Below are 12,341 nucleotides of genomic sequence, written 5' to 3'. Positions count from 1 at the left end.
CAAAAGGTAATTTGTATTTTCTTTTCACTTTCTTACTTTAGTTGACAAATATTAGAGGTGAAGAAACAGGGTTGTAATTATATGGAGTGTATGTTGGAAACAAGTTCTCAAGGATATCTTCAGTCTTCTGCAAGGTGATGAGAGATAGCAATCAGAAAACAGGATGCAAACAGGTCTGTCATCCCCATGTCTTTCTCTCGAATCTTTTTGATTTGTTTTTCTTACTTCAGCTCATCTACCAGCCCACTAATGCGCCCTGGGCATTTTTGTTTTCAGCTAATGCACTCTCTCTGTCTCTGTCCTTCATTGATGTAGCTATTAGAAACAAGCCGTTTCAAGCTTGATCCACACATCCACTCGACCCACTCGTCTTTTATCCCCTCTCTGCCTCTTTACTCTCGCTTCATTTCACCATCCTTCTCCACTTTCCCAAAACTTATGCTGATGAAACACACAGCTACAGCTACTGATGGTCAAAAATGGGATCTGCCTTATGGACACACTTGTAGAAAGGCACACACACGCACACACATATTAATATTGGATTGTTTTTCTCATTTCTCAATAAAAAAAAGCCCACTAGCGATGTTCAGATGAAAAATGTATCCCTCCCGCTCTCTCTTGCTGTCCTCTGTCGCCCTCCGTCTCTAACTATTGGCTGCCCGACACACTCTTCTCTCGCTCCACTACTCCCTAACTCTCTGTATCCTTGAGCGACTGTTGAAATATGTAAATTTTCAGTCACTAAACTCTCAAACCCCACTTTTCCTCTATCAAAAAGTCTCTTTTCGGTACCAGGTATTGGATTCAGTGACTTGTCAGTCCCTACATTTTTGACTCCCTATGGATGTCTTCTTTCTTTTACTTCCTGTGTCACACACACACACACACACACACACACACACACACACACACACACACACACACACACACACACACACTCCAACCTTCCTTCCACACATCATTGCAGGTGGTAAAGAGGTTGCTAAGATACGGCACTGAGCTTTTCCAACACAGAGATGCTTCTAATGAGGACATGGTGTAACTGGGTTTGAAGTTCAATATCAGCAGTTAAAGTACTCTACTACTAAAGTAATCAGAGATATTTCAACATTAATAAAAGTATATTTATCTACTGCCTGTTGCTGTAACACGCTATGTGAAAGCAGCCGCCACCACTAGCAGGTTAGACATAAAAAATGGTCCGAAAATAGTCTGTTTTAATGTTACTGGATGTAAAATTTGGTTTCTGCTCTGGAAATTATATCATTATAAACAATAAACAATAAAGAATAAATTATAAAGTGTAAACTGCAATTTTACGTCCCAAAATTCCCAGAAAAAAAAACACAGATAGTGTATCTGTATCTGTAGTTGGTTTTACACAAACGTCCTGGAGTTATTGTATTCACTATTTGGGCTCATTCCATACTTTACATCTTACCGTGACCATCTTAATGCAATCACCTAAAGCTACTACAGTATGATTGACTTGGTCATGTGACAGTTTTCAAGTTTTACGAGTTGACAAGCAAATGCAGTACTACTCAAGAAAATGTCCAAAGAAAATGTGTCCTGGTCGCTGCGCTTGGTTCATAGGAGATCTCTGGGAAGGACTTTGCTGCAACACCACGGCAACAACCCCTTAATACCGTCTGTGGTAACATGCAGATCACTTGTGTGGTATTAGAGAGATGTGAGCATGACATTTAACATTTTCCTCTAGTGGTAATGTGTCTGTAACTTCACCGAAAGTCAATGTGAGCCCCTTGCAGGATAATGAGCCTTCTTTCCGGGCACTGGGGAGAGCATTTCAGTGTTGAGACTGAGCAAACGAGCAGAGCCTTTAGTGTGACTCTGTGGCTCTTTGTATGAATATTTAACAACGTCGAGGAGACACAGGGAGAGGGAGGAGATATATAAAAAGTGTCTTAGGTGAATAATGAATGAGAAGCATCAAAGGGTGGAACCATGTTTGCTGACACGAGACCCACCCTATTAGTCAGAGGGCTGTTAACAATAATTGCAGAATGTGCAGGCTTCTTCGGATAAAATAGGTCAAACAGGTGAATCCGGAGTATCAGTGTATTAAATCCACACAAATCCAGACGTATCCCTGTCAAATCATTAGGGGTAGATCTTTACGGGCTAGAGAAATTTGTAAGCCGGTGGTTCTCAAACCTTGGCTGTTTCTCAATCTCAAAAATGTCATTAATGTATTTGTGTTGTTGAAAGGGACATTCTTGCCAAAACTCTCTGGCAACATCACAAAGATGGCAATAGCACCTCTGTGTTGCAGACACTGTATGTATGTGTTTGCAGGCCATGCTAACTTTAGAAAAAGCTTTCAAATGAGTCATTAATTGTAATGAAAGCCGAACATACTGAAACAGGATGCACTGAAACAAAGACACTAAAAAGAAAACATTAGTCATCTCTCCAGCAAACACTCTCTAAATTGCTTCTGGAAAACCTGATTTATTCTTGCAGACGAAGTCACCAAACCATTCTTGGAGGACCGCACCAGGAAATCAAAACCTTTGTTTGTATTCTTCAGATTTGTGAATAGTACCTTAGCTGTGAAACCGTATGTAGAGCACATTCGCATTAATTTGGTGTCCCTGATTAAGCGACTACACTGAAGACCATGGGGTAGTTTTACTATGTTGGTCTTTTCTGTACACAACATCTATTTCATGTCTGGGGGGTGGGGGTCCCTCCTTAGTTGCTCTTCCTGAGGTTTCTTTTATTTTTTCCCCACTAAAGGGATTTTCCTTATACGAACTGAGGGTCTAAGGATTAAGGGTCGTTTTATGCTGTACAGACTGTGAGGCCCATTGCGGCAACATTTCTGATTTATGATACTGGGCTGTATAAACAGAATTGAGTTGGCTTGACTTGAGCATTGTGATCCGTTGTTTAAGCTTTGAGGCAAAAGAGTGGTCCACTGGTTTTGGTTTTAATTGGCCTATCCAGACGTTGCATCACAATAACTGAATTTCTCCGAGATCAACAAGGCTTAAAATACCAAAACGAACCACCTCAGGTTTGACTTGAGGAAGCTGCAGGCGAAACACTTCAACACTCCTAATAAATCACAGTGAAGTCATTGAAGTGTGCGGTGGTTCATTTCTATATTTCACTACATGGTCCTGTGACCTACCAGCACCTGACTGTTATTGGCTGTGCATGGGGAGTTTTGTTAACAAGGCTTAGAATAGGTTCAGTTTCTGACTAAGGCAATGTTGATTCACTTAAATTACACTGTAGTGGGTGATGTGCAAGTGGGATAATTCATGGTTTCTTTTTAGCTAACACAATTTAATGTGACAATAAGTTTCAGGCATTGCAGACTCTACAGAGACATTACAGGTAGCAAACGAGGTGCTGCCTGTTATTGTTCCAAACCTCTACAGGTATACAGTATGTAAGATTCACAGATACAACATAACTAATAATCAGAATATAATGCATACAAAATCACTGGATATCTCAATTTGTGGCTTAACCATCAGTGACAGGCAGATCATCGACACTGACTATTTCCTACACAAGAAGGGAAATGGTGAGATTTTCTCATTTGTGTGGGTGCGGATTGACCTGATTCAGGGTCATGCCGTTTGGGTAAACAAGGTGCTGAGGTGGAAGTTGCCAGATTCTGCTAATGTGTCAATAATGGCGATCTCCCTCTCTCCAAAGCTGGGTCAAAATGCCCTCTACACTGTCATGGTGCAAAAGGGACGTCACTGAAAGTCTTTCTCTTAAACAAACAAGGGTCACATCTTTCTTTCAGCTCCTAAAATCTGCAGTATCACAACATGTACTGTTACTGTGGTCAGCTGTGGACGATTCTGTTGGGAATACACTCTTAACATACTGTTTGTGCACATGTGCTCTAAAAATCAGTGGAGTTTTGAAGGCCACACATTCATATTGTAAACATTAGATGAAGCAGTCACATATGTCCTTAGTCAAATGTCTAAGCTACTGTGTTTCACCTGTGGCAATGGTTATATATAATGTCATGGTCGTGGTTTATGTAAGGCCTTAGTTTGGAATTGAGACTTATTTGAGTTTAGGTTTAGAATTAGAATTAGATTTGGGGTTCATTTGTGGGTTAGGGATGCATATACCTACACAAATATAGTACAGTATTAAAACACACATGCAAATTTATAAATGTATAAATGCACTACTTAATAGTATTTTTGACTGCATGAACTGGAGTATCGCTCACTGGAAGCCACAGGGCAGAACTAGCTGAGTGTAACTCTGCCTGTTGGTTTCAATGAGGAACTCTACAAAGACATTTAAGCTAAAGTGGCAGTTTGAGAAACTTTCTCCCAAAATATGTCAATTGCTTTTAGAGGAAAACAACATTTATATTTTAAAGCATCTTTTTGACACAACTTTCTCCAGTTTCTCAGGGAGAACCTGCCTCATTCAATCTTCATCTTCCACTCTGACAAGTCCCTCACGCTCCATCGTTTACCTTTTTTCTTTTTCCTTATGAACGTAAAACCTTGTTGGGTATTTTTGGAAGCATCTCTGTTCACTCCTCTGTGTATTTCTTATATTTCTTATTTATATAAAAAAAATCCTTGTAAAAGCAGCTGCCGGCATCTTATTCCTCTGGGTGAAGCATATACGTGTACTTTTTTCTAAAATTTTAAATTAAAATATGAAACTTGGGACATGTGTGTCATTTGACTATTATGGATACTGGTGCAGTCACTAATGACTGTATAACAGCATAACTGTTCAAAAAAGACAAATCATACCCTTTCTACCCGTTCCACTTTGCTCTCAACTTACTTGAAATCACTTCTACCTCAAAAGCAATTATGTTTTTTTTACCTGCTGGGGTTACACAAATTCCATTTGCTTATGATTATTTTGCTTCCCGTCAGCCACAAATATTATGAAAAACACAGACTGCAATTTAAGTTCTTATTTCACCACATTTCAGAGTTTATTGTACAATCAGGTCAATTCACACAAAATGATCCATTGCACTGGATCATTAAAACTGGCATCAACATGAAAACAATCACATTGCTAATATCACCCAGCAGGGGGATATCGTTAGGGATTATTACAAACACCTTTACAGGGAGAAAAGGTGGCTCGGATTTAGTGTTGTTTGGCTCAGGGGATTCTGAGCCTTTAATTGTAAGAAGATGACACTGGTCATTAAAAAGAAGTTTTCAAGTCGCATCAAAATATGTACACATAAAAAATATTAAAAATTTTATTGAAAGACTAGTGCGGTTGGAGAGAAAGAGATAGAGAGAGAAAGACACGTGTGAAAAGTTACAGACGGTGTGGACAGTTTACTGTTGCACAAACTGCTGTGGAAGGTGACGATGAAATGTTATTTCAAAAAACAGTGTGTGTCCAGCACACACGAACATATAAACTCACTCGCACACACACATGCGCTCCCTGAAGAGGAATGAGGATAAAGGACTTTGGAGACCCTGGCTGGCTGTATTGTTTGTAAAAGTTGACCATACGTTCTTGCACATGCACGCTCGCAAATGTTTAGGACCATGGATACGGCTTCAGAGACGGACTGAGAGTTGAAAATAAAGAGAGAAGTGACAGACAAGGCAGGAAGCTGTTTTTTATGCCTACCAGCCAGAGTGACTGCCGCACTCAAGATTCCCTTTCAGCTATTTTTCCCTGCCAACTACATTTTTAAACTGGACAAGATCTCCAAATTACGCTTTATTATGTGCCACAGTGGCTGGTAGTGTGGACAAACTATTCTGCCACAACCAAAGTGTAACCAGCGTCTGGCTGGTAGCTGGTGTTTGTTCGCCAGCCCATCGACCGCGTCAGAGGGGAGGAGGGACGGCGAAGAGGTGCTACGAGCACTTCCACACACACACGGCCAGACTCCCTCCAAAGAACATGTAGAGCAGGTTCTTCACTTCGTGTGTGACCTCAAAGCCGAAGCCTTCACCGATCACCACGTGCCACGAGCTGCCGAATTTCTTGTCCATGGACTCCTTGATCATCTTTGCTGCACTCTGGGAAAGACCGGAAGGACAAAAAGGTCAACTAACAAAGAATATGATCTTGGTGTAGGAAATAAAGCCTGTTGGTTTTAAAAAAAACAAAGTCCTGAAACAATTCCGCTATCAAGACTGTGATTTAATTCCCTTGCAAAAGGCATTAACTATATAGCATGGCAGGAAAATATTATTTTTTCCAATCAAGCTGCCAAATAAGCATCAAAAACTGACAGCACAATGTACACTTACCTCATTGTTGGTGGCAAACTTCTCGCAGGCTGTAACACAAAGCTCCATGGTCTCAACCCTCATTTCTTCTGGCATGTCTGTGTGCTGAAGACAAACACAAACGTTAAGGGTCTACATTTTCTGAGTGAGCTACAGTCATGCAAGAATTAAACATTCGGATTCCAGACATCTGAAACCATTTCCCAATTTAAGCAGTTGGCTGTATGCTGCAATTACAAGTGTAACACACATAAACTGTGTTGCATCAGTTCATGCTTGTAGCACATCACGTTGTAGCTGGAATGTACTCATCCAGGCAGCAAATTATAAAATTGCTGCCCTTCTGACTCATGTTGACTCTGGGAAATAGGACAGTGGAGTGTCCCAAGCTGACGCTGTCCCCATTTAATGTCAAGAGGGCATACAGTAGGTTTGTGTCAGTCGTAACAGCCTTTCAGGTTAACTGCTACGCTGCAAGTATTTCTGAACTTTCTGAAACCGCCGATCCAACATTCACACGTCATGATGGGCCCGGCTGTGCAGAGGTGAAGAGAAGCCTGGGTTTGAACTTCTCTCTCTAGCCCATGACCCAACTATTTCTGTCATTTTTCATGTCAACAACCAAGTGCAACACTATGAATTTCTTCTAACAGAGACTGTCTGAAAATGTGTGCAAATAAAATCCCTGTAGTTAAACATTATCGCATCTCCTCACCTCTCTGCGACAGCTTTGCACGCCACCTTTGACTGTAACTACAAACACAGCCTGACAACACATCCCGCTACAGTTCTGTTCAAGCATAACACAACCCTAATGACAAAGTTTAACAGAAACTGTGTGTGATTGGCAACAATCTGATTTACAGACCTGCACTGTCAGCCACGTAAAGCTCAAGCAGGCGGTGTGTCCCGGCCGTTACAATACCTAACGTTAGCTCCACTGAGCTAAAGGTTTTTCCACCGTTTGCGTGTTGTATGTCATCTGTTGTCTGTAAAGTATGTGAATCTTGTGAAAGTCACCTTTCTGAACCAGTGGAGGGCGCAGTGTGTGTCCTATCCTAACAGGAAGAGGAGGAAAAGAAACTTCTGAGGAGCTTGAATCTTATAATGTGTGAAGAAGCTCGTATGTGCCTGTCTATGATCTATCATGGCTTATGACTGAAGCTGTAGCTCACTCACGATTGCATGCGATCGTTGAAGTTGTATGTGTTTTGGTGACTGAATCAGCACACAATGCAGCAATTTGTCTCACTGGGAAGTTTTCTCACGTCTCCAAAAAAAAACCCTAACAGTTACTAAAAGTGACACCGATTTTTTTTGCAGGCACAATGGGCACACAGTTCATTCGCAGCCTGCTAATACATCACAACTATACTTACTAAAAAAAAACCCCAGCAGCCTACACAGCAAAAGAATACAATCAAAATGTCATTTTGATGTTGTCATTGCAGAATGGGCTGCTCCCAACCCCAGTTAGGTTGTTCTCGTCCTGTACCCACAGGCACTGTCCCGCTTCTCTCCTACCCTGATGAGAGGGAAGCTGTGCAGTCTCTTGTAGTCGGCCTCCTCTTTCTTTCCCTCGCCAGTCCCAGCCATTCCGACTCCTGCAAAAAAAAAAAAGGACATTTACTACGTTAATAATAAATAAACAAAACCCCCGACTCCACCTGATTAGATAGGTCTAATAAACGTGTGATAGAAAGGCATGTCATGAGGAGCTACAGAGCAAGCTCACATCTGTAGCTAACAACACTGTGTAACACGACCCGGCTGAGGGGGGGGGAGAGAGCTTCACTAGCTTAAAGGGGGGAGAGAGAAAAAAAAAAAACACTTAGCCAATGCTAGCTTAGCTACAAACAAGTATTTCACCGTAGTTCACGCAAGAATGAGCAATTTCTCCGTCAGACAACACCGACAGATATCACACACAGCGGTCGGTAGGTGGACGTGACCAGGCTTCACCGGGGTTAGCAACCGTTACTAGACAACCAGGTTTTTTTTTTTTTTACTAGCTAGCTAATTAGCCTAGCTCGTTTGAGAGCAAACAGCTGATGCTACCGGTTGATGTTTTCTGCCTAAAAAATCCGCCGAGTTGAATCAACCGTCGTTATGTCACGACTTGTCGATAGTTGGTGAACGCAGGGTGACAGAGGTGGACGCGCAGACGTGAGTTACTTACGAGGCCTTTGTCCAGCGAAAACTTCTGCTGTTTGACTCCCAGTTCGGTTGTTAGGGAGACATTTTAAACAACTGATGTCCGTGCAGAGGAAGCCCCGCCCACTACAGCCCAGCTCCGCTCCTATTGGTTCAGAGTCTGTCAATCACCTGAAAGGACGCTTTAATAGTAAATAAAAGGACACCGCTCTTTTTATTTTAATAACAGATTATATTTTTACATTTTTTTATTTTTTTTAATGATTTTTTTATTGTATTTTTTATTTTTATTTTATGTTTTATTCTTGTCACTATGTCAGCTCTTTTTATTTTAATAACAGATTATATTTTTACATATTTTTTATTTTATTTATGATTTTTTTTATTGTATTTTTTATTTTTATTTTATGTTTTATTCTTGTCACTATGTCAGCTCTTTTTATTTTAATAACAGATTATATTTTTACATATTTTTTATTTTTTTTATGATTTTTTTTATTGTATTTTTTATTTTTATTTTATGTTTTATTCTTGTCACTATGTTTATTGTTATGCACCAACTAATAAAGGCATATTCCTTGTATGTGAAAGCCAACTTGCCAATAAACCTGATTATTATTTTACTAAATATTGGCACCAAAAGTGCTCTTACTCATTATCCTTGTTTGTGCTTTATTATTATATAACTGGATCGTTTTATTTGATGCATTAGGATAAACAGTACTTTACTGTTGTTGTTAATTGAGGTGACACATTTTACCTGCTTGATCTGCTAATTTATTTTATAACAGTGTAGTATATTTTATAGATTATATTTTGTGTGTAAAATCTTAGTCTATAAAGTAAAAAGCACAACATTTTCCTCAGAAATGTGGTGGAGTCGAAAGTAAAATTAAGTAAAATTGATGTCAAGCGAAGTGAAAATACTTAATAATTGTATCTAAGTACTTCAGTAAATGTACTTATTTACTTTCAACCACTATCTGTTTGTGTGTTGGTATGTTCTAAAATTACACAACTGTCCATCAGGCTGCGTGTGAGTAAAACCTCTTTTTTTTTTCTATCCTTCCCTAATCAGCTCTCTTACTGAATCCGACCCACATTCAGCTGGAAACATCTGGGTGGAATCCCCAGGTGGAGAGTTTTGACCCAGTATTGTCAGTTTGCTACACACACACACACACACACACACACACACACACACACATACTCACAGACACACACCCCAAATCACACTCAGTCCCAGATTCTCTGTGTGAGAGGAGTTGTGTCTGTTAACCTGGGTTGTGCACTTGGCCTCACAAGCCAGCTGGAGTAGTCTGAGATACCACTACGAGCATCTGGATTCATTTGAAACAATGACTCTCCTCTGGATTAGTGGATTATCTAACACTAGAAAGGCAGACAAACAGATCACATGATAATATTCCTCTCTCTCTCTCTTCTGTCCTTGTTTCTATGCCTCTTTCGTGCAGACAGAAGAAGGATGCAACTAAATTTAAACCCTGTCCCTCACCTCTCCTCTACTGCCTTAGAGAAACAGCGAGCCATTAACTGATTGCGCAGCAACAGATTACGTTATGAAAGGTTTTGGCAGGTTCCTTGATCAGCCCAATTGACCCAGTTTGGTTTGGTAACATTGGTTAGAGAGCCAAATGAATAAAGTTTGTCAGAATAATCCTGACTCAAGAGCCACTTGCTTTTTGTCAGAGCCTTCAATCATATCACACAGTCTTCATCAGCAGAAGGAGTTTCATCAGTTGTCATTATGCATCTGTTGAAATGAAATGGGGGCCTAGTAGCTGTTATGCTTTAATCCATAGCATGTGTATGGTGTTCTGTCTGTGTTGAAGTAAAGCAATAAAGTCATTTCTTCTATTTCAGATTATTTTGTCTTTATTTGACAATCAACAGTGTATAGACGGACATTAATTGCTTGGTATTCAGCTTAACCATTAGTCTACCAGGACACCATATCAGACACACACCTCTTCATAATGTTCATCTTCATCATGGACCTTGTTAAACTACTATTTCCAAGGTCAAATGTTAACCTTAAGGTTTATCGGATAAATAGATTTGTTAGTTTGTCCATGGCTATGTCCCATGTTGGATTAAATCTCTGTATATCGTATTTTCTGTTTATGTGACACGAAGGATACTGCTAAACCAGCAGAAACAGATGAAAGAAAATACTATTTGAAAGATGTTTCATCAAATTTTAACACTTTTAGTTCAGATTTGAAGAATGCATTATATCAAAAAGTGAATTTAGTAATAATAACTGTGTCTGTACTGTGTATGTGTAGTTTGAAAAAGATCATTTTTGTGAGGGCAAAAAATATCTTTGTCTTTTCTCAACAAGATAATGTAATTTGTGTGGTTTTTATATATCAGTGTCTTACTGTATTTGAGTTTATGTCTTTTTAATGATTAAAACAAAATAAATGACAATGATCGGAGCAGCTTCTGTATGTGGGTGTCTGCACTCATCTTAGATCAAGTGTGCAACATCTTAAAATACACTTAGAGAGAGTGAGAGAGGGAGCATTGAATACCCAGGTGAGAGACTCACAAAGAGAAGTGCCTGAGGGCTGGCAGGTAAGCAGAAATAAGAACGTCAAAACAAAGCAGAGGGGATAGAGAGAAGGAGATGGAGGTGTTTTTGACAGAAGGTGCAGTGAAAACATGCCGACTGGTGGATAAAAGAGATGAGGAGGAGGAGGTATAAAGACCTTGAGGACAGTGTTAATCATGATGGCAGAATATTCTGTAAACATTTTGTGGTAAATATGAGATGAGGCAGAGGCCTGAACAAAATCAGAAAGTGCTGCTGCTGCTCATGTTGACTTAAATCAAGGAAAACAGTTTGGATAATGGAAGGTTTTTAAGGGTGAAGCAGCTCGAGGTTAAGGGTTGATCAACAGTGAAATTACTGAATAGATAAGGGAGATATGTAAGTACTGCTTGACTGGAGAGCTTGCGGCGATGAAGCGATGTGTTGCAATAGCAATAAAAAACATTTGTAATCTGTTTCTACAGTCACGAGGGAGGCTGACACACTGCGAGCATCTGTGCTGCAGGGGATGAGAAAAAGTTGAGAAAGATTATGAAAAAGATGAAGATTTGCTTCCAAAAATGAATATTTGAATTGGTGTATTTGTGTCTGTGAATGTGTGACAGAGAATGATGGGGAGTGGTGGCAGGTCACAGAAGGATTTTCTTGACTTTGGCCAGCCGCAGAGAGAGGTAATTAAGGTGTATCTATAATTTAACAGCAGAGGAAGCACATTGCTGGGGAGGGGAGGAAGACCATGGGGTGACTCTGCTAACAAGCTGTGACAGAGATCAGCAGAGAGATGGAGCAGAGAATCAGCAAAGGAAAATATTCACTAACTGGATGACTCACTCACTGACTGACTCTTAAGACTGACTGGTTGACAGATTACCTAATTGACTGTTTGATGACTCACTAACTCCTTCACTCACTGACTCATTGATTTATTTTGTAATTGATCAATGGCTTCAGGCAGCCAAATCAGGGTGGAATTGTGCAGGGTGAATTTATTATGTTCAAGGCTTTTTTTTTTTATGCATTTGCCAATTTTTTTTGCATTAGTCCTTGGGAGGTGTACTGATAAACAAGACTAGAGTCTACTCCTATATGCTACAGGCCGGCTACGTAAGGCAGTACTAAGGCACAGCAGCACTTTGAGCTAAGTGCTAACATCAGCATGTTAACATATTCACAATGACAAAACATGGGGATGCTAAGCAGGTATAATGTTTATCATGTTTTCCATCTTACTTCAGCATTTTAGCATCTGCTCATTAGCCCTAAACACAAAATAGCCTACAGCCGAGGCTGATGGGAATAGTTTTATTTGATCATAAAGTATTGGATTAATTAAATTTTGACATGATGATCACACTAAAATT

At 39.9% G+C, this 12,341-nt stretch overlaps 1 protein-coding gene across 2 annotated transcripts; it reads right to left on the bottom strand.

Annotated features, from left to right (window-relative positions):
- Nucleotides 1–4,941: 4,941 nt before the first annotated feature.
- On the bottom strand, nucleotides 4,942–8,518 carry LOC127354571 (dynein axonemal light chain 4). 2 transcript variants are annotated; one of them, XM_051384549.1, is made up of 4 exons: nucleotides 8,428–8,518; nucleotides 7,773–7,852; nucleotides 6,270–6,353; nucleotides 4,942–6,035 (listed from the first exon to the last, which is right to left on the bottom strand). In XM_051384549.1, the coding sequence occupies exons 2-4, from the start codon at nucleotides 7,842–7,844 to the stop codon at nucleotides 5,871–5,873; spliced, it is 321 nt and encodes a 106-aa protein (XP_051240509.1). In that variant the 5' UTR covers nucleotides 7,845–7,852; nucleotides 8,428–8,518; the 3' UTR covers nucleotides 4,942–5,870. The 2 variants fall into 2 exon arrangements, with proteins under 2 accessions (XP_051240509.1, XP_051240510.1); XM_051384550.1 differs by lacking the exon at nucleotides 8,428–8,518 and adding an exon at nucleotides 8,118–8,382.
- Nucleotides 8,519–12,341: the final 3,823 nt, after the last annotated feature.

The sequence above is a fragment of the Dicentrarchus labrax genome, unplaced genomic scaffold (genome assembly GCF_905237075.1).
Source record: "Dicentrarchus labrax unplaced genomic scaffold, dlabrax2021, whole genome shotgun sequence".
NCBI lineage: Eukaryota > Metazoa > Chordata > Actinopteri > Moronidae > Dicentrarchus > Dicentrarchus labrax.
Note: the sequence above shows the minus strand (reverse complement) of the source record. Positions and strands in the feature narration are given on the sequence as shown.

Excerpts from the sequence above, each read along its gene's own strand:
- LOC127354571 (XM_051384549.1), bottom strand. The coding sequence starts at position 7,844 with ATGGCTGGGACTGGCGAGGGAAAGAAAGAGGAGGCCGACTACAAGAGA. Across the intron at positions 6,354-7,772 it reads ACAGCTTCCCTCTCATCAGG|CACACAGACATGCCAGAAGA; the intron begins GTAGGAGAGAAG and ends GTTTGTCTTCAG. Across the intron at positions 6,036-6,269 it reads AGTTTGCCACCAACAATGAG|AGTGCAGCAAAGATGATCAA; the intron begins GTAAGTGTACAT and ends GGTCTTTCCCAG.